The sequence below is a fragment of the Oncorhynchus nerka genome, linkage group LG2, assembly GCF_034236695.1.
Source record: "Oncorhynchus nerka isolate Pitt River linkage group LG2, Oner_Uvic_2.0, whole genome shotgun sequence".
NCBI lineage: Eukaryota > Metazoa > Chordata > Actinopteri > Salmoniformes > Salmonidae > Oncorhynchus > Oncorhynchus nerka.
Genome location: NC_088397.1, coordinates 55,736,090 through 55,759,040, shown reverse-complemented (window position 1 = coordinate 55,759,040; position 22,951 = coordinate 55,736,090). Strand labels below are relative to the sequence as shown.

The 22,951-nt window shown below is 45.0% G+C and overlaps 1 protein-coding gene across 1 annotated transcript in view; it reads right to left on the bottom strand.

The window, feature by feature from the left end:
• LOC115138228 (prickle-like protein 2) overlaps positions 1 to 22,520 on the bottom strand; it is a 140,724-nt gene extending 118,204 nt beyond the window's left edge. Inside the window, exons 1-2 of the mRNA XM_029674872.2 lie at positions 22,311 to 22,520; positions 21,471 to 21,556 (exon numbers count right to left, since the gene is read on the bottom strand). Coding sequence (XP_029530732.2) covers positions 21,471 to 21,556; positions 22,311 to 22,352 — 128 coding nt within the window. The 5' untranslated portion in view covers positions 22,353 to 22,520. The remainder of the gene's footprint in view (positions 1 to 21,470; positions 21,557 to 22,310) is intronic.
• Between the last annotated feature and the right edge of the window lie 431 nt (positions 22,521 to 22,951).

Genomic DNA, 22,951 nt, shown 5'->3' with positions numbered 1-22,951 from the left:
TTAATTAACTGTTCAGCAGTCTTATGGTACTTTGGTAGAAGCTGTTCATTCGATGTCAGTTTGTTATAACATTGGCATTTGAAGAGAACGGAGATTAGGATGTATGTTTTCCTTCAATACGTTGCTGAACTGGAAGCCATGTTCATTATTTGCTTTGTAGCTGAACTAGTTATAGTGAAACATACAAACTGGATTATGTTATCATGTTGCCTAGTCACTTTACCCCTACCTACAGTATACAAGTGACTTTCGAAAGTATTCAGACCCCTAGACTTTTTCCACATTTTGTTACGTTACAGCGTTATTCTAAAATGGATTAAATAAAACAGAACTCAGCAATCTACACACAATATCCCATAATGACAAAGTGAAAACAGTTTTTTTGTATATATTTGCCAAAACCTAACAGAAATACCTTATTTACATAAGTATTCAGACCCTTTGCTATGCATCCTGTTCAAATCAAATCAAATTTTATTTGTCACATACACATGGTTAGCAGATGTTAATGCGAGTGTAGCGAAATGCTTGTGCTTCTAGTTCCGACAATGCAGTAATAACCAACAAGTAATCTAACTAACAATTCCAAAACTACTGTCTTATACACAGTGTAAGGGGATAAAGAATATGTACATAAGGATATATGAATGAGTGATGGTACAGAGCAGCATACAGTAGATGGTATCGAGTACAGTATATACATATGAGATGAGTATGTAGACAAAGTAAACAAAGTGGCATAGTTAAAGTGGCTAGTGATACATGTATTACATAAGGATGCAGTCGATGATGTAGAGTACAGTATATACGTATGCATATGAGATGAATAATGTAGGGTAAGTAACATTATATAAGGTAGCATTGTTTAAAGTGGCTAGTGATATATTTACATCATTTCCCATCAATTCCCATTATTAAAGTGGCTGGAGTTGGATCAGTGTCAATGACAGTGTGTTGGCAGCAGCCACTCAATGTTAGTGGTGGCTGTTTAACAGTCTGATGGCCTTGAGATAGAAGCTGTTTTTCAGTCTCTCGGTCCCAGCTTTGATGCACCTGTACTGACCTCGCCTTCTGGATGATAGCGGGGTGAACAGGCAGTGGTTCGGGTGGTTGATGTCCTTGATGATCTTTATGGCCTTCCTGTAACATCGGGTGGTGTAGGTGTCCTGGAGGGCAGGTAGTTTGCCCCCGGTGATGCGTTGTGCAGACCTCACTACCCTCTGGAGAGCCTTACGGTTGAGGGCGGAGCAGTTGCCGTACCAGGCGGTGATACAGCCCGCCAGGATGCTCTCGATTGTGCATCTGTAGAAGTTTGTGAGTGCTTTTGGTGACAAGCCGAATTTCTTCAGCCTCCTGAGGTTGAAGAGGCGCTGCTGCGCCTTCTTCACGACGCTGTCAGTGTGAGTGGACCAATTCAGTTTGTCTGTGATGTGTATGCCGAGGAACTTAAAACTTGCTACCCTCTCCACTACTGTTCCATCGATGTGGATAGGGGGGTGTTCCCTCTGCTGTTTCCTGAAGTCCACAATCATCTCCTTAGTTTTGTTGACGTTGAGTGTGAGGTTATTTTCCTGACACCACACTCCGAGGGCCCTCACCTCCTCCCTGTAGGCCGTCTCGTCGTTGTTGGTAATCAAGCCTACCACTGTTGTGTCGTCCACAAACTTGATGATTGAGTTGGAGGCGTGCGTGGCCACGCAGTCGTGGGTGAACAGGGAGTACAGGAGAGGGCCCCAGTGTTGAGGATCAGCGGGGAGGAGATGTTGTTGCCTACCCTCACCACCTGGGGGCGGCCCGTCAGGAAGTCCAGTACCCAGTTGCACAGGGCGGGGTCGAGACCCAGGGTCTCGAGCTTGATGACGAGCTTGGAGGGTACTATGGTGTTGAATGCCGAGCTGTAGTCGATGAACAGCATTCTCACATAGGTATTCCTCTTGTCCAGGTGGGTTAGGGCAGTGTGCAGTGTGGTTGAGATTGCATCGTCTGTAGACCTATTTGGGCGGTAAGCAAATTGGAGTGGGTCTAGGGTGTCAGGTAGGGTGGGGGTGATATGGTCCTTGACTAGTCTCTCAAAGCACTTCATGATGACGGAAGTGAGTGCTACGGGGCGGTAGTCATTTAGCTCAGTTACCTTAGCTTTCTTGGGAACAGGAACAATGGTGGCCCTCTTGAAGCATGTGGGAACAGCAGACTGGTATAGGGATTGATTGAATATGTCCGTAAACACACCGGCCAGCTGGTCTGCGCATGCTCTGAGGGCGTGGCTGGGGATGCCGTCTGGGCCTGCAGCCTTGCGAGGGTTAACACGTTTAAATGTCTTACTCACCTCGGCTGCAGTGAAGGAGAGACCGCATGTTTTCGTTGCAGGCCGTGTCAGTGGCACTGTATTGTCCTCAAAGCGGGCAAAAAAGTTATTTAGTCTGCCTGGGAGCAAGACATCCTGGTCCGTGACTGGGCTGGGTTTCTTCTTGTAGTCCGTGATTGACTGTAGACCCTGCCACATGCCTCTTGTGTCTGAGCCGTTGTATTGAGATTCTACTTTGTCTCTGTACTGACGCTTAGCTTGTTTAATAGCCTTGCGGAGGGAATAGCTGCACTGTTTGTATTCGGTCATGTTGCCAGACACCTTGCCCTGATTAAAAGCAGTGGTTCGCGCTTTCAGTTTCACGCGAATGCTGCCATCAATCCACGGTTTCTGGTTAGGGAATGTTTTTATCGTTGCTATGGGAACGACATCTTCAACGCACGTTCTAATGAACTCGCACAACTTTACCACCCCTGGTTGCGCAATCGATATGCTGATAAAATTTAGGGAGTCTTGTTTTCAGATTAGCTTTGTTAAAATCCACAGCTACAATGAATGCAGCCTCCGGATAAATGGTTTCCAGTTTGCAAAGAGTTAAATAAAGTTCGTTCAGAGCCATCGATGTGTCTGCTTGGGGGGGGGGGATATATACGGCTGTGATTATAATCGAAGAGAATTCTCTTGGAAGATAATGCGGTTGCAGTCTCTGATGTCCCTCTGGAATGCTACCCTTGCTCGGATTTCATCAACCTTGTTGTCAAGAGACTGGACATTGGCAAGAAGAATGCTGGGGAGTGGTGCGCGATGTGCCCTTGTCCGGAGTCTGACCAGAAGACCGCTACGTTTCCCTCTTTTTCGGAGTCGTTTTCTTGGGTCGCTGCATGCGATCCATTCCGTTGTCCTGTTTGTAAGGCAGAACACAGGATCCGCGTCGCGGAAAACATATTCTTGGTCTTTATATTCAGTAGTTCTCGACTGTATGTAATGAAACCTAAGATGACCTGGGGTACTAATGTAAGAAATAACACGTAAAAAAAAAAAAAAACTGCATAGTTTCCTAGGAACGCGAAGCGAGGTGGCCATCTCTGTCGGCGCCGACGGGACTCTGTTTCCATTGGTCATCTGTCAGATGTTTCTACAACTTGATTGGAGTCCACCTGTGGTAAATTCAATTGATTGGACGTGATTTGGAATGCACACACCTGTCTATATAAAGGTCCCATAGTTGACAGTCCATGTCAGAGCAAAAACCAAGCCATGAGGTCAAAGAAATTGTCCATAGAGCACGAGACAGGATTGTGTCGAGGCACAGATCTGGGGAAGAGTACCAAAATATTTATGCAGCATTGAAGGTCCCCAAGAACACAGTGAACACCACCAAGACTCTTCCTAAAGCTGTCCGCCCGGCCAAACTGAGCAATTGGGAGAGAAGGGCCTAGTCAGGGAGATGACCAAGAACCCGATGGTCACTCTGACAGAGCTCTGGAGTTCCTCTGTGGAGATGGGAGAACAATCCAGAAGGTCAACCATCTCTGCAGCACTCCACCAATCAGGCCTTTATGGTAGAGTGGCCAGATGGAAGCAAGTCCTCAGTAAAAAGGTACATGACAGCTCACTTGGTGTCTGCCAAAAGGCACCGAAAGACTCTCAGACCATTAGAAAGATTCTCTGGTCTGATGAAACCAATATTGTACTATTTGGCCTGAATGCCAAGCTTCACGTCTGGAGGAAACCTGGCACCATCCCTACGTTAAAACATGGTAGTGGCAGCATCATGCTGTGAGGATGTTTTTCAGTGGCAGGGACTGGAAGACTAGTCAGGATCAAGGGAAAGATGAATGGAGCAAAGTACAGAGAGATCCTTGATGAAAACCTGCTTTAGAGCTCTCAGGACCTCAGACTGGGGTGAAGGTTCACCTTCCAACAGGACAATGACACTAAACACACAGCCAAGACAACGCAGGAGTGGCTTCGGGGCAAGTCTCTGAATGTCTGGCCCAGCCAGAGCCGGGACTTTAACACCCCGATCGAACATCTCTGGAGAGACCTGAAAATAGCTCCCCATCCAACCTGACAGAGCTTGAGAAGATCTGTAGGGAAGAATGGAATAAACTCCCCAAATAGAGGTGTGTCTTGTTTCTAGCGTCATACCCAAGATGACTCAAGGCTGTAATCACTGCCAAAGGAGCTTCAACAAAGTACTGAGTAAAGGGTCTGAGTACTTACGTAAATGTGATATTTCCATTTTTATTGCTTTGTCATTATGGGTTATTGTGTGTAGGTTCTAGAATAAGGCTGTAACATAACAAAATGTGAAAAAGGGGGTCTGAATACTTTCCGAATGGACTGTAGAAGTATTTTTCTCTTGTATATGCATATTGAGCAGTGTGTGAGTAGGGGTCTGAAAACTTTCCGAATGGACTGTAGAAGTATTTCTCTTGTATATGCATATTGAGCAGTGTGTGAGTAGGGGTCTGAATACTTTCCGAATGGACTGTAGAAGTATTTCTCTTGTATATGCATATTGAGCAGTGTGTGAGTAGGGGTCTGAAAACTTTCCGAATGGACTGTAGAAGTATTTCTCTTGTATATGCATATTGAGCAGTGTGTGAGTAGGGGTCTGAATACTTTCCGAATGGACTGTAGAAGTATTTCTCTTGCATATGCATATTGAGCAGTGTGTGAGTATGTCCATACTTTGCACGACTGTGTGTGTGTCCATGCTTTTTACGTGACGGTGTATGTATTAATAGCCAGGAGGCTGCTAGTGAGCCCTGTATTTCATGGATGAAAGAGTAGCTGCTCAGCCGTTCTGGGCTCTGCCTATCAATGCATCTTAAAAGAGAGGACAGGAAGTGGGCCACAACAGGAGAGAGGAGGCACTGCCAACTTCCTGTGATCAGAGGCAGAACAACGGACAGCATCCAGAGACGCTGAACTCCCTGAACTCCCAACACACACACACACACTCCCTCTCTGCTGAGTGTAACCAGTGCTCCCGAGAGGCGCAGCGGTCTAAGGCACTGCATCTCAATGCTAGAGGCGTCACTACAGGCCTCTGGTTCGATCCCGGGTATCACAACCGGCTGTGATCAGGGGTCTCATAGGACGGCACACAATTGGCCCAGCGTCGTCCAGGTTAGGGGAGGGTTTAACTGACTTACCTAGTTAAATAAATATTAAAATAAATAAATCAATAAATACAAATAAAAAAACGTAACGACGTCCGAAAGTAAGGGCACTGTAAAGGTCTTCCATCTGAAACGTAAGAAAACAAAATACTTTTAAAAGTCTATTCTACACCATGTTTATGGATTTAACCTTTTTTAAAAAAAAAGAGTTTGTGTGCATGCGTGCGGTAGAGAAAAGGAGATAGGAGGCAGCACTTAGAATATTTCAGAATGAGCACCATGTGGGGTTTGTGGGCCCTGCCAATATCAGGCTCAAGCCTTTATCACCCTATTAAATCCTCCATTCCTAGAGGAGAATCATTGCACAAGAAACCAGAACTCTTGCTCCAGCAGCTCCATACGGAAACCAGAACTCTTGCTCCAGCAGCTCCATACGGAAACCAGAACTCTTGCTCCAGCAGCTCCATACGGAAACCAGAACTCTTGCTCCAGCAGCTCCATACAGAAACCAGAACTCTTGCTCCAGCAGCTCCATACGGAAACCAGAACTCTTGCTCCAGCAGCCCCATACGGAAACCAGAACTCTTGCTCCAGCAGCTCCATACGGAAACCAGAACTCTTGCTCCAGCAGCTCCATACGGAAACCAGAACTCTTGCTCCAGCAGCTCCATACGGAAACCAGAACTCTTGCTCCAGCAGCTCCATACAGAAACCAGAACTCTTGCTCCAGCAGCTCCATACGGAAACCAGAACTCTTGCTCCAGCAGCTCCATACAGAAACCAGAACTCTTGCTCCAGCAGCTCCATACGGAAACCAGAACTCTTGCTCCAGCAGCCCCATATAGCACTGCATATTTAAACGCAACACTCATGCTCTCGCTTGTACGGCCAAGTTTATTTGTGTAAATTGACCGGTTGCCAAGGAGATGTGTGCGAGTGACCAGAGTCGGCTGGTATCTTGACAACTGGCCATGCTAGAATAACAGAGCCATTACCATTAGTAGGGTTACAAATGGTTCAGAGAGCCAACAGGCATGGCCGACACAACAACCAGATTAACAGTGAAAGAAAGGAAGGCTACAGAAGAGAGAGAAACACAGCTCTTTTGTGAATGTAATTGGCTTTCGACTCCGTTGAGCTTGTTTTGTCCTCCTTGTCTGGTTAGTTACACTGCATGTCTGAGAACAGCTCAGTGCTGCTGCATGGTTTGAGTCCATAGCGTACTGCAGTAAAGTTGAGGCTGAGAGAGGAACTTGGATTGAGTTAACTGAAATGAATACTGTTAACCATATCAATGTTTTGCATCTTCTACCTTGATCTTCTTTTGTTGTGTCTGAAGATAAGTGCCACCAGGTTCTAAAATATTTTTATTTATTTAACTAGGCAAGTCAGAATGAAGCACTTTGTGAGGTAGAGAGAGAGTCGTTTTCAAGTATCTGACAGAATACATTGACTATGCAGAATGACAACCAGAAGCTTTATTGGGCTGTTGAGGGGGTGATAGTTATGTAAATAAATGACCTGCATTTTGTCTGTATTTCCAGTGTAGCAGAGTCCCATAGAATGCTTAAACTCATAAAGTATGCCCTACATTTGAAAGGTTTAGGGCCTTGTGTCTTGTGAAATAAGCGACCATATAAGTAACAAGGAAGGTCTCCTTTCATTTTAAGGCCACTTAGTGATTTATCGCTCAACCTGATACCCTTGTAGTTTGAGCTAGCAGGAAGCGTTCTTTTTTCACTCAATTTGAAGTTGAAAATGTTCAAATTAGCTTTGACTATTCACACAATGTCATATCTAGTGACCAGAATCTGTCAGTCCATGGCATCACAGGTTATTGTAAGGGTTAGTACTGTATATCACTATACCGACCCGGGAGAGTGACATGGGGGATCTCTCTGGATGCCTATGTAGCTTCACTAATGTGGAACAGCACTTTCTACGCAGTTTCAAACAAACCAACAGCCTGGCAACTGTCTGTTTGGCTTTCTGTTGTGTAATTTTCGGTATTTGAGGAGGAATTGTTTCTCCTCTCCTAGGCAATCAGCAATTAGTACCAGGAGGTGTGCTCTTCACTTTGCAAGACAATTATCAATTAGTATGAGTACTTGAGCCTCCCCTGTTCTCTCAATGGCAGCAGTGTCAGCGACGGTCTCGTCGCAAAACTAAAACCAATCACCGAAAGAAAGACAGTCCTGCTGAGTTCTTCTAGGAAGGAAAGAGGTGTCTCCACACCACTATCACCTAGTGATTTTTCAGATGATCTTATTTTGCTCTTTTGTAGCTTTGGCATCTATGTGTGTTTTCTATATGTGTTCGCTCCTCTCCCTGTAAGCTTTACAGACGCTCCCCTACCCTTTGACTGCAACCCTTCTAATTTTGTGTAACCTGCAAGCACAACCCATGTGGAATTCCTGGTCTCTAGCAGCGTTTGGAACTGACGATCTGTGGTCAAGAACACAGAGTTCATCTCAGCCTATGCTGCCCTTCAGTCCATTAACTTTTTTTGGTCCTGATGGAGACATGTATCACCCCAGAGAACACTGCTACTCCAGCTGCTCTCTCTTAATCTGACTAGGTTTCCTCTCATAGCCCGAGAGCATCTGGTCGTCATGGTGGTGGCACAGGGAGATACTAATGTCTCCTAGGTAGAGACTTCCCTTTTCTCCCTCACTCACCTGTCCTTCTCCTCAATTGAATTCCATGCTGTCACTTGTCCACTCAAGCTTAACATTGTCATCTATCACCCACCAGGTGCCCTTAGAGTTCCTCAATGAGCTTCACACCTTGATAAGCTCATTTCCTGATGATGGCTCACCGTTCTTTGTACTTGGCAACTTCAACCTCCTGATGTCTGCCTTCGATTCATTTCTTTCCAACTCTCTCCCCTCCTTGCCTCTTGATCTCACCCTATCCCAGTCCCCTCCCACTCACAAGGCAATAACCTTGACCTCGTCTTTACTAGAGGCCTATGAATCTCGCTGCTACACCCCCCCCCCCCCCCGGCAATCTTTGCTCTCTCTCCCACCACTCTCTCCTCTTCTATCATCTCTGCCTTCTGCTAAATCTTTCTCCCTCCGGTCTCCTGATTCTGCCTCTTGACCCTACTCTCCTCCCTTTCTACATCCTAGGACTCGCACTGTCCCCTTTCTAAAGCTTATATAAATTTCGAGCTTCTACCTCTGTCCTTAATCCTCCACCCCTCCACCTCCCTCTCTGCAGACGACTTTGTCAACCACTTTGAAAAGAAGGTTCACGACATATGCTCCTCATTCACTCAGCCTATTGAGTCCACTAGTCCCACTCACACAGAACTACCCTAGGCCTTGACCTCTTTCTCCCCCCTATCTCCAGATTAAATCCTATGACTAGTGAGGTCTGGCCATCCGACAAACTGCCTTCGACTCCTTCCCTTCTCCAGAACATCTTTGGAGACCTTCTCCCATTCCTCACTTCCTTCAGCAACTCATCCCTGACCATTGGCTGCGTCCCCTCTGACTTCACTATGGCCCAAGTCACTTCCCTCCTCAAGAAACCAACACTCGACGCCTCTGATGTCAAAAATTACAGTCCGGTGTCTCTTCTTTTTTTCTTTCCAAAACACTTGAGTGTCTCTGATGAACTCTTGCTATGTCTCTCAGAACGATCTTCTTGACCCTAACCAGTCAGGCTTCAAGAGGGGTCACTCAACTGAGACTGCTTTTCTCTGTGTCACAGAGGCTCTCTGCATTGCCAAAGCTGTCTCTCTCGATTCTCTTCCTCCTAGATCTATCCACTGCCTTCGACACCGTGAACCATCAGATCCTCCTCTCCACCCTCACAGGGCTGTGCTTCTCGGGCTCTGCACATGGATTGCATCCTAACTTGAAGGCCACTCCTACCAGGTGACGTGGGGAGGCTGTGTCTGCACCACGTACACTCTCTTCTCTCTATACACCAAGTCACTCGGCTCCTTCATATCCTCACACTCTCACTCATATGTGGACATCTATAAGTACCTAGGTGTCTGGCTAGACTGCAAACTCTCCTTCCAGACTCACATCAAACATCTCCAATCGAAAATCAAATCAAGAGTCGGCTTTCTATTCCGCAACAAAGCCTCCTTCACTCACGCCGCCAAGCTTACCCTAGTAAAACTGACTATCCTACCGATCCTCGATTTCGGCGATGTCATCTACAAAATGGCTTCCAACACTCTACTCAGCAAACTGGATGCAGTCTATCACAGTGCCATCCGTTTTGTCACCAAAGCACCTTATACCACCCACCACTGCGACTTGTATGCTCTAGTCGGCTGGCCCTCGCTACATATTCGTCGCCAGACCCACTGGCTCCAGGTCATCTACAAGTCCATGCTAGGTAAAGCTCCGCCTTATCTCAGTTCACTGGTCACGATGGCAACACCCATCCGTAGCACACGCTCCAGCAGGTGTATCTCACTGATCATCCCTAAAGCCAACACCTCATTTGGTTTCGTTCCAGTACTCTGCTGCCTGTGACTGGAACGAACTGCAAAAATCGCTGAAGTTGGAGACTTATCTCCCTCACCAACTTCAAACATCAGCTATCCGAGCAGCTAACCGATCGCTGCAGCTGTACATAGTCTATTGGTAAATAGCCCACCCATTTTCACCTACCTCATTCCCATACTGTTTTTATACTGTTTTTTTATTTATTTATCTACTTTTCTGCTCTTTTGCACACCAATATCTCTACCTGTACATGACCATCTGATCATTTATCACCCCAGTGTTAATCTGCAAAATTGTATTATTCGCCTACCTCCTCATGCCTTTTGCACACATTGTATATAGACTGCCCATTTTTTTTCTACTGTGTTATTGACTTGTTAATTGTTTACTCCATGTGTAACTCTGTGTTGTCTGTTCACACTGCTATGCTTTATCTTGGCCAGGTCGCAGTTGCAAATGAGAACTTGTTCTCAACTAGCCTACCTGGTTAAATAAAGGTGAAATAAAAAAATAAAAAATAAATGGTCTCCCCTATCCTTTCTCTGTGGATGACACTCAATTACTTTTCTTCTTACGCCCTTCTGACACCCAGGTGGCGAAACACATCTCTACGTGCCTGGCAGATATCTCAGTTTGGATGTCGGCCCACCACCTCGAGCTCAACCTCGACAAGACGGAGCTGCTCTTCCTCCCGGGGAAGGCCTACCTGCTTCAACACCATCTCGCTCCTGCAGGTTCATGCTCTACAACATCCGTAGAGTACAACCCTACCTCACACAGGAAGTGGTGCAGGCACTTGTCATCTGGACGACAGCAACTCACTGTTGGATGGGCTCCCCACTTATCCAGAGCGCTGCAACCCTACTGGTGTTCAACCTTCCTACGTTCTGCCATTTCACACCGCTCTTCTGCACACTCCACTGGCTTACAGAAAAAGCTTGCATCCACTACAAGGCGATGGGACTTGCCTACGGAGCAGCAAGAGGAACTGTCCCTCCCTACCTTCAGGCTATGCTCAAACCCTACACCCCAACCCAAGCAATCTGTTCTTCCACTGCTTAGTCCCTGCCCATCTCCAAAAACCCTAACCTCTTCAAAATGTAGGTCTTAAATAAACCCCTCCCCCATTGTTAGTTCATGCCTTCATCATGAACTAATACTCGCATTTGGCTTTTCCCCCCCTTACTAGCTCTGACTTTGCTGATGGCTACTTTATTGAGGTAAAATGTACTTACTATGACTGCGATATGTGATTGTCCAACCTAACTATTTTAAGACGAACACGTTAACTTTAAGTCACTCTGAATAACAGTGTCTGCTAAATGACTCAAATGTATAATAAAGCTTTTGTTTCTGTTTTGTTGTTGTGCTGCGTCATTAATGGATTCTGCTGTGCGCTTTGAGTCATTGTGAGCTGTGGATGTGATTGGGATAAAAATAACACGTCGCCCACTCCTCTGATGATGGAGAATACGCAGAGCCTCAGTACGAGGGAATAGATACAACACAGCCTGCAAGACATCTTGGGTCAGATAAAAATCAAACCCTCACACCAGAACATTTGAGTTTTAGCTAATCAACATTGACTTAAAACTGCATCACTCAAATGTGATTCATACTTTAAAAAGAGAAGGAAAAATGGGATTTTCCACAGAGCAGGTTAGATTTAATTCTGGCCCTGGTGCATGCAATGATGAATACTGAGTTGGACAACAGCGCACAGATCAATACGCTCCTAAAGGCAGTTGGCTAAATCAATAAACCAATCAAATACCTCAACAATGCATGCTGTGTCATCAAGTCCATTTTTAGTGGCTAAACAAATGAATACTGTTTCAATGGGATTCAGTAAAATAATGAAAATAGGACATTTCAAACTGTTCTGCACAAAAAGGATAAACTGTCTATTGTTTTGTATTGTAGTCACCACATCTGATGTGAGATGTAGAATAATGTAGTATGTTTGGTGTCTGTAAAGTAGATTTTTTTATGCATTATATTTATGAAATGACTGAGAAAAACACTTCTAGCCATATTGATGCTGAAAATGGCAGGCGATAACGTCAGATACAACACTGACCTCTGCTGGTGACTCTGAAGCTGATACGTCTCCGAAAAATCTGAACAGCAACGAGAAATCTAGGGGTGATGTAACGATAAACTCATCATCAGACACATTAAAGGACTTATAAGTTCTCCTGAGCAGAAGCACAGAATCATCAAAACCTCTCCAAAAATTCCTAAAAGCACACACAACTCATCTGGAATGACATACAACATTCTAATCTGCAGTAACATTCTCTATTATTATGGTAGTGGTGATGGTGTGGGGTTCTCTCCCCATACAGGAACATGACTGGAGAGAGAAACAGAGAGAGAGGAGGAGGAGGAGGAGGACACAAAAAAGGGGGAGTACAAAATCAAAGGAGTCTTTGAAGCGGTGCACTGCTCCAACTGAAGGTCCCACTGCAATCTGCAGTCTGCTGGCTACCTGAACACTGCACCTTGGTGCATAGAGAGAGGGAAGGAGGGAGGGAGGGATTGAGAGAAGGGGATGGAGGAATGGAGAGAGAAGGGGATGGAGGAATGGAGAGAAGGGGATGGAGGGAGAAAGGTATGTATGAAAGAGATTGAGAAGGTATAAATCATACTGCTGAATGTGCCAATACGATACGAAAGTAACACGTTCCTACGTCATACCTCTGGGTCATGTCCTGTAATCTCTCAACTAGGCTTCAAGATTATATATACATATAATATTATATTCATATTTGTGTATTGATTTTCTCATACCCCAATGCCTCATTTGAACTCCTGCTGCCTTGTTAGCATGCTGGAGGGTGTCTGCTCGGGTTGAGGACTAATTTATGTGTTTAATATTCTATTTCTTTTGAAGATGGGCAAGCTGTTGAAAGTGAGACATATAAAGCTGGGAGTTGTAGTTCATGTGTGTAGTTCCAATTGAAACTGTTGTATCTTTTCAGCTCTGTGCTTCTTCTAGACCATAAAATACGTTGAAAGCCGGCATGTGGTAAGTAAATTCATTCGGAAATACGCATACATTTATTATACATCTCAAATTAACCACATTTTTATGACTGAGGACGCAAATTTGAGGTTAATTCTTAGCCTACAAAACCAGGAATTGTCACTTTCATACCGTATAGTCATGGGAAGTTAACAAAAAAGTTGGTGGGTGAGGAGTTAGAGACCTTCACAGCTGTGTGGTGTGTGTCTGGTGTATCTGATCCAGTGTGTGTTTCAGTGTTAATGTCTGACCCTGGCCTAAAGGGACATACAGATCATGACTGTCTCCTGCTGCTAATCTGGGACTGACTATCTGCCATCCCACTGTGCTAGGCTGAACCTGAGCCCGGGCCAGACGTCTGTGGACTGAAACCATAGCTCTATTAATATGAGGTTTTACTAGAAAGTACTGTGTGGGATATCAAATCCTCTGCATCAATATAGTCTAACTCCAACTGTCCAGCAATGAACCTGATATATACTGAACAAAAATATAAAAACGCAACATGGGCCAATTTCAACGATTTTACTGAGTTACAGTTCATATAAGGAAATCAGTCAATTTAAATCAAATTCATTAGGCCCTAATCTATGTATTTCATATGACTGGACAGCGGAGCAGCCATGGTGGGCCTGGGAGGGCATAGGCCCACCCACTTGGGAGCCAGGCCCAGCCAATCAGAATGAGATTTTCCCCACAAAAGGGCTTTATTACAGACAGTTTCATCAGCTGTCTGGGTGGCTGGTATCAGACGATCCCACAGGTGAAGAAGCCGGATGTGGAGGTCCTGGGCTGGCGTAATTACACATGGTCTTCTGTTGTTAGGCCAGTTAGATGTACTTCCAAATTCTCTAAAACAACGTTGGAGGCGGCTTATGGTAGAGAACTTAACATGAAAATCTCTGGCAACAGCTCTAGTGGACATTCCTGCAGTCAGCATGCCAATTGCATGCTCCATTTTATTGTCCCCAGCAGAAGGTACACCTGTGTAATGATCATGCTGTTTAATCAGCTTCTTGATATGCCACACCTGTTAGATGGATGGATTGTCTAGGTAAAGGAGAAATGTTCACTAACAGTAATGTAAACCAGTTTGTGCAAAAAATAAATTGAGAGAAATAAGCTTTTTGTGTGTATGGAAGAATTTTGGGATCTTTTATTTCATGGGACCAACACTAAAATGTTGTGCTTATATTTTTTTCAGTATTTGTTGATGTAATGGTGATATCTTAAGGTTTAACAGTCGAAAAAGCAATCCCCTGCAGTTCCACTGAATTCTAATTAATGAGTAGAAATAATAGAATATCCACAGTCTAGAGGAATGTTAACAGAAGAACATGTAAAGTGACGTGAGTGAACAATGCAAACCCTAAAAGGTGGGGACGGGTGGGACTTGAAGGCTGTAGTACGTAGTGAATGTTACCGTCAGTGTGGGGGTGACAGCTGTGAGACCCCCCTTTATTCCAGGTGACAGTTCAAAGGTAGCTCTGGATGCTAGGCCTTCATTAAGGCCAGATCAGCACCGGGGCAGAGCGCTGTCTGCGTGGATGGGAACTCCTGGGGATGGAACTCTCAGGCAAAGCCATGGTTTATTCACATCAAGGCGGAGAGTGCATTGATCAACAGAACCTTTTCCTCATTTCAGAGTGGAACAAAGATGTAAAACAGCAACAGCAAAATCCTTTTTTTTTTTTACAAAATCACGAGGAAGAATGTTTTTCTACTGTTATCCAATGTCCTTGGACAGTTTGTTACAAATCGATGTTTAAAATACCAAATGCACTTCTCCAGCCATTGGGATTCACTCTCCCCCTCTATTTCCATGTCTTTCCCACCATCTCTCACTCCCTGCCTTAAACTCTAGCTGAACTCTATCCCCTAGGTAAAGGCTGCCTCCACCAGCACCAAATGTTAGTTTGACCACTGTAAGCACCCACCCATGGAAGAGCTGAGTGACACACATACAGACAACTATATCCATCAGCTTGAGCTTCTCTCTGATTAAAAAATATATATATATACATGTCAAGTCTTTGAGACAGAAACAAAAAAAATGATATGCGTGCTTGTGGATACAAATGCAATCATTATAGCGGAGATTATATGACTATAGATACAAAAGACAGTCTTAACTGTACAACTGGATCCAGTCTCCCTACATCATGTGGATAAGCTGGTCGACTACATCCCTATCTGGTGAGTATGACTTCTGCCACTTCCCCAGGGACAAAGAGGGGTTTTCTGATGCCTATCCGTCTCTGTCCATTACCCAGAGTGCTTTGGCACCTGTTCAGGATGACCTCTGATAACACAGTCCAGGAAAATAGATGGGGATCAGACTTAGCTGTAGACTTAAACTATCACAGGAGACTCACAGAGATGCCTCTAGTCTGGCACAAGATGGCTATGCTATTGTTCAGGGGTCAGCTGTCGAACACACGCAGTGCCATAAAGGAGTCTACTGATTGTTGCAAAAGAATAGTCATTGCCGCTAACTATCAGTACCAACAATTAATAACACAATCACACAAGTAATAAAAGCTGGGTGACGGTTCCATTTGACACCAATACCTGATGTCTACTTGCTGCAAACAAATTGCCCTTTGGGATTTCTACTCTAATCTAATCTAATCTATGAAGAGTATGTTCGCCTCCCTGTGGACAAACAGAAGCGCTTCACTGCCGGGACAGTAAACACAAACAACTGAACATGGCTCGTTTGAGCTTGGTCTAATATAATTAGATGACAAGGAAAGTTACACCTGAACACGGAATGTATAAACTTTAAATGCAAATCATATCGCTGAATGTGCAGTCACTTTTGCGTGATGAGAAAGAGAGCCCATTTGGCAAGTGACTGCTGGGCCTCTCTAATTGTGTGGGTTTTCTGGCACGGGCACACTGGAGGTTGCCTCTACTCCACAGGTAAAAAGTCAGAGAGAGTACTTCTGTTGTCTGAACAGGCCAAGACTTGAATCAATAGCACTTCAATTGAGCTATTAGGCTGTTTAACCTCTAAAAGTTAGAGCTCACTTTGCTGGCACAAAACTACCTCCATACTTCCATTCATTTTTATGGGTTACCTTCAGACGAGTCCCGGGACACTTGTGGGGGTCGTAGAGCAAAAAGAGAACACCATCATGTAGGCCAAAACGCTCGGACACTACAAACGTTTTCATTAGAAGACCGATTTTCGGGATGCCTCCATGGTCTGATAAACACCGCTGTAGCTCGGCCACCTCCCACCGCAGACGCGGGAGGGCGGCATAGGCGGGTTGAGACGCAGCCCACGCAGAATGATATCTCCAGCTTAGACTCTTACGGATTAAAGAACAAGATGCAAGTAGATGGGTTGTAGGAATGTGAAAAACATGATACTAATGACATAAGATATGTCGTTTCTGTTTGAGAAAAGAGATAATAGCCACACTGGACCAGAGCAACCCAACACCTATGACTGCTTCTCCTCTTACATGCCCCATACAACGGCTGGTGAATAGGAAAACCCTCTCCCTATGACAAAGACACAACACAGTCATCAGATAACCATAGTGCATATAAGAATACAAAACACATCCGTCATGCAGTTTCATCTCCCCGAGCTGCGTTCAGCATCTGCTACAGAGGTATAATCAGATATAATTTCCCCTCTCAATGTAGACAAACACAGAAAGACAATAAAGAGCTGCTCTGACAGACACAATATGTCAATATCACCTGGTATCAAAGGAGAGCGCTGGATGGGAGAGACCCTGGATAAAACTAAAACAACAGGCTCTGTTATCTGGGTAGGGATCCTTCCACAATGAGCTCTGTCTGAGAGGCCGCTAACCCTGGCTAATCTCGACTTTTGAAAGGCAACTCCATTGGAAATCATGAGCCGTCCGATTGGCCCTCTGTTTCTCACCGGGCTACCACATGCATATGCCCCGCTTCCCGTTTCCGTGACCACCATCCATAATTGAAAGACAGCCAATCAAAAGACTCTCCCTCTCGAGCTCATAGAGAAGCCAAAAAAAGCAACGGATCTTGGACCAGCCTTTGATGCAGAAACAGAGAGAGTAAGAGAGAGATAGAGAGGAAGGGACCTGTCAGAGGATCTGTAAATGTCAAACTATGATTTATATCAGGATTAGAGAGTTCTCTGGGTTTGTATTATTGCTGAGCATCAGTCATCTATCAAAAAACCCTCTGGGGCTGTCAAAACACAGGCCCTTTCAAAATGGACCCTCTTAAACGACAAAACATTCCATTTACACGATAAAAAGCCCCCCCAACATCTCATTTGCCTCCTGACCCGAATGAGTGTTACCACGCGGCACAGATGTTGCTGCTTTCCACTTCAAAGGCCACGGGGAGTGGACTGGAGGAGATAATGATTTGGGCCCATTACCAGTAAACTTCTCCACTGCTTTCACTGGAGGTTGGCCTCTATCTCCATGCTAGTACAGAGAAGAACACTGGTAAATCCACCAGGCCTATTGTGTGGTGGTGGTCGCCAGGGTCTCCCCACCCTTATAGGCTGTGGCCTCTTCAGTACTAAACCGAGAGACTCCCTTTTAAAGGGCCATTCATATGCCAAACCAGTCTGACAGTTTTATTTGACTGGGCTGCTTGTTAACATGCTGAATAGCAGGGTGGGCCTGTGTTATGCAGATCAGGTCAGGTTACTGTGAGGACAGACGTCAGTGGGCTTTCAGCCCAACTCACACCCCCCAGTCTCCTCTGCTTTTAGTCCAGCTTGGATTTCAATTTAGGGCTTGGTGCATACAAGAGCAGGCTTTGTCCAAACAGTATTGCAAATACCATCACTAGCATACTGTACAGTGCAAATGAAGGTGCTTGGCAACAGGAAATTACTGCATTTTTTACAGAAATCAACTAACAGGAAATTTGACTTAAAACCTTCCCCATTATTAACTACAGGTCAAGTGTTAACATTCAAAAACCATTATAATTGACAGCAGTGCGCTAACATGTCTCGATGGAGCGTTGGGTGAGTTATTGAATGAAGTTTTAAAACATACAGGTGCAGAGTTAAGTGGGTGACACGATTAGGCTGATCAGATATCTGGCTCACACACACCGTTCGTGTTAATAAGCTCTGTAATGAGTCTCATTAGTACAAAGGAAATCAATCAAGCCAATGGCTAGCATTAAAAATTCAAAGGAGCGCGTTGCACAAGTTAAATCCACTCCTGTCTCCCCCTATCCTATCCTGCCTAGAGCTGACAACTCTGTTTACACAGCACTATTGGCTCTCTGACACACTGGCAGTGGGGTTAGTAACATGCTGCTACTCTTCAGCAGAATGTTGCCAGTCTTGAAAAGATAGGTAGATTGAATTGGTCTGAAGCCAGAGGCAATGAATCAATACCACGAACTAGGCAGACACTTGTTTATTTAGAATAGTGAAGCTCACAGTAGCTCATTACATATTATAGTACTGTTCACACAAGTTGCTTTTCTGAGAACAAATCGTGTCATAAAAAAAGTGACAAATTCTCTCATTGGACTTTTCCTTAGAAGGAATGTGATTGGTTGGATGAAAGCTCAACAGTGGTGGATGGCGAATACGGTCAGTAGAAGGCCTGAATGATTTTAAATGGATGATGATGATAAATGGAGCCAGCAAACACAGTAAAACCACAGTGGAAGAGTAGGCATGAACCCCCCAGACACCAGCTTAGCGGAAGCTTCTTTATACAGCGCGGAAGGAGGGAAGAACGGAAAAAAACGTACCATCTCTTCCTGAAAACTCAAGCTCCTGAATATTTAGAAAAACATGAATATTTTAGAGAATTCAGAGCCACACACATGTTAAAGTGTAGGGAATGGTAGGGGGATGTTGGTCTCAGCGCTTACTTAACCCAGTCCCTTTTCCTGTAGTTATTTATTTTCTTCCTGAGATTCCAACCCAGTTCTTAAATGGCCTGGCTCTCCCAGCCTCCCTGGCTCTCCCAGCCTCTCCCAGCCTCCCTGGCTCTCCCAGCCTCCCTGGCTCTCCCAGCCTCCCTGGCTCTCCCAGCCTCCCTGGCTCTCCCAGCCTCCCTGGCTCTCCCAGCCTCTCCCAGCCTCTCCCAGCCTCCCAGCCTCTCCCAGCCTCTCCCAGCCTCCCTGGCTCTCCCAGCCTCCCTGGCTCTCCCAGCCTCCCTGGCTCTCCCAGCCTCCCTTGCTCTCCCAGCCTCCCTGGCTCTCCCAGCCTCCCTTGCTCTCCCAGCCTCCCTTGCTCTCCCAGCCTCCCTGGCTCTCCCAGCCTCCCTGGCTCTCCCAGCCTCCCTGGCTCTCCCAGCCTCCCTGGCTCTCCCAGCCTCCCTGGCTCTCCCAGCCTCCCTGGCTCTCCCAGCCTCCCTGGCTCTCCCAGCCTCCCTGGCTTTCCTTCAGACTCACATTTTGCATGTCATCAAAGTGTGTGCTGCTGTGCAATTACATGTCTGACATCAGCAACCTTTAAAAATGTGGCTGTTTAAAGAGCTCATCCTGTTATAGAGAAGTTGAAACAGTCTCGATCCCCTCCCACACAAACACACGATGATCCTCATCAATAATGCCCCCAATGAGACAATTCAAGGTCTAAGTTTGGCAGTCTGGTAGGTCCCTGTGTTGACATAGAAACTGTTGTTTTGTCACTCTTAGTTAATAAACAGCAGGGTTGATATGGTAGCCAACCCACAATGTACGCACTCCCTTCTCCGATTCCCTAATCTACAACACAGAGGTCAGATAAAGTCCACATTCCAAATAAAACACACATATCTGTATCAATCGGCATGAAAACAGGCTTTCATGAGAAAGAGAGGAAGAGACTGGTCGGAGCATTTTCTTTCCAAGAAGGAACAAAGGCGTTCAGTGATGTTTGTAGCCATAAAGTTCCCCCATACCGTTCCAGCGTCTACACACAAAGCAGGGTTTCCACGACCCGTCTGTAAGAAATGTCCGCTGTCGGGTTGGTTTTTCGGGAAAAAGTGTACTTTTATTGTGGCACTGCAAAGGCAATTAAAGGCACATTCCAGAAGTTGACTGTTGTCCCGTAATGGTTTACAGAATGGAGGCCTGAATCATGATGATCCTCTGCCTAACATGCCAGCACCTCCCCTCCTCCCTCTCTCATTGTAGATTCGCTTATGGTGATAGCATGCTTCAGTTCGGCTGGCACCTAGCCGAATGACTTCACTCAATACCCCTTTAAAAAGACCTTCACTTGAAAAATGAGAAAAAAGCAGCAATAGTTCTGTTTGTCCATTTTGAGACGCCATAGCCAGTATACACTTCCTTAAAAATAGTCGGAATTAATTTAACTCAAGAAATTTGTCATAAATGTTTACGTTTTTGCTTCAGAGATCTTGGTCGCGCAATTTTACATTTAACTAAGATGTTTGGTGGAGTATTTTTCAATGAAGAAAATGTGCATAAAAAAAAAGAGTCGCCTCTCGTTGAATGACAAACTTTATTGAAGAATCCCTACCGTTGGCCAATCACGACGGAGGGGGGTAGACTTAGGCCACGAACTTCGGCTTGCCCTTTGTGTGCCCCCCCCCCACCCCCACCAAACTTGTTGAAGTTCAAAACGTCACTAAATGTCATCATAATGTATGCACGAACTCCACTGAACTGTTTCAGCTGGGAATCATGCGGACGCCTTTAGACAGACCAGGCATTGCTTTCGTTAGGGCTGCTTACATTGCTGCTACAGACGACTCTTTAAGTGGAGGTGGCAGAGAGGGACTTCGTACTTCTTCTTGTAGGAAACAAAATCATGATGTAGGGGTAAAGTAATTGCTTTCAATTTAGAAACTATATTCCTAATTGAGGAGTGCCCTGATTTACCTAACATATCATACTAAATGGAGTGTCGCGGACTTACGTACAGAATAATACGAAATGCTCCGAGACCAGGTTGAACCACACCACTGCAGCTTTCACTTGCCATATTCAGGGCAATGCATGTTTTAGTAATAACTCTTGTAAACAGTTCTGGAAAACTCATGTTGTCTTAAATATATAGCCTCTCCAAGAGTGAACCAAACACACACCGCTTATATGTGCGGCATATCAAAGACAAACTACCCAGCGTTCTTTCCTTTCACTCTAAAGCAAATACAACAGTTGAGAGAGTTTGTAGAATGTCTGCTTAAATCTCTCATATTGCATGAATGGCTAAACTGTTGAGTTAGGGCACACAGATTCTGAACAATGCCTTGCCGACTCTGACACGCACGGCTGAGTCCATTTAGCAAAAACAGGATGGCTTCAGTAACCCTCAAAAGGCGTCCTCCAGACCAGTGCCTTGCAGAGGGGGAAGTGTCCACTGCATCAAACTGGCATAGAGACATGGTTCATACTACTCAAGAGCAGTATATGTATTCAATTTCCTCAAGACGTTTTCTAAGACAGGGAGCAAACAGCATTCCACGGTACCAACTGGCACCACTGAAACGTTGAACTTAAGTGGACTGAAGTTTTGGCTGGGAGGGGCGGAGGGATAACTAGTCACAGTAAGGGCAAAGATAGAGAGGGAGAGAGAGGGACCCTACCTCCATTTGTGCAGAGTGAAGCCGGGACACTGGTCTCCACACACGTTACACGGCTGTCCTCTCTCCGGCTCATCAAGGGTGTTCAGCTAGTGATGGAGAGATAACCTATATAGTTAATGGTCACATGATACCTGCTGTTATCGCTCATCTCTTCTAGATTCATCAAACGCATGCTGTCTCTCACATGACAATTCACATTGGGGCAGAGTGGGTTTACAGAAGACTTCAGAAGTCTAAATATTTAGAGAAGACAAAAAGTATTCAGTCATAATTAGTCATAATCAAACCTAAAAAAAAACATTGAAATAATGAGACATTGCAATGACATCAAGCCTATATATGACTTGGCCCAAATTATTTTAAAGAGTAACTACTAAATACAGAACTCAGTAATAGTCGATTGCCTCTGGGTACATGTGTGGAACACAAATGAGGGCAAACACTTAGGAAAGAAATGTCTGGTGCAGTGAACTGAAAGGCTTAACAAAGTATGTGTATTGGGGTAGATTCGGAGAATACAAACCAACTATTCTTACATCAGCGGGATAATGTTGCTTAAATGAGCCTTTGAATTGTACTGGTGGATGCGTTCTCTCCCGATCAAATGAGAAGTGCGAAGAGGACTAAGAATTTAACGTTACTGCTTTACCGATTAAGAAACAAAGTCCACAGACTGCAAAATAACATTTCATTTATATAGATTTAAATCACAACACAGTGTATCTGGACACCGGGATTAAAGAGCACGCTGTGGTCGCGTGCGCGTCATGCAACCGTACTGTACCACATTTCTGCAAAAACGTGGGATCCTATGGAAAAACTACAATTTGTATCACTCACCGATCTGCTGGATTCTCTCTTCTTGGAGCTGCGAGTGAACATGACAGTCTTGTTCCAGGACAGTGGGCTGAGAACTGGGACCAATTACGCAAAAGGGACACTTGGAGAGTGTCCACGCACTTTCGTAAACAAATCCCCACGGTGGCGCTCGACGTTCCTCAACCAAACAGAGCCCTCGCGGTCCTGTCCCGTTACCCCGTTTCATTAATGAATGAAGGAGCGCGGTTTCCGGATACGACCGAGGGTGCCAGCTCCACCTTATTGCCTTTCAGCCAATAGAATCAGCTAATTCCACAGACGATGTTTATCTTGAAAGTAAAATAACGCAGGAAACACTTAACTTCACACTGTCCTTATTAATTGCATTTGTAAAAGTAAAGTGTTATCCATATTCACTACATTCATTACGTATAATCAAAATATACGTGACATAAGTGAATTGTCAGAGCATTTTTCTAAAATTGAAGGGCATATGGAGCAGTTGTTCTATCATGTAGGCCTAGAGTATGAAACAAACCAAACAGTAGATTAGTTGAGAAACTTTGACATTGCCTTGATCCTTCATGAGATCCTGCCATGCAAATTCTTCATCACTAGACTGTAACCAAGCCAACCCCTAGGTTACCAGGTTACCAGGAGAA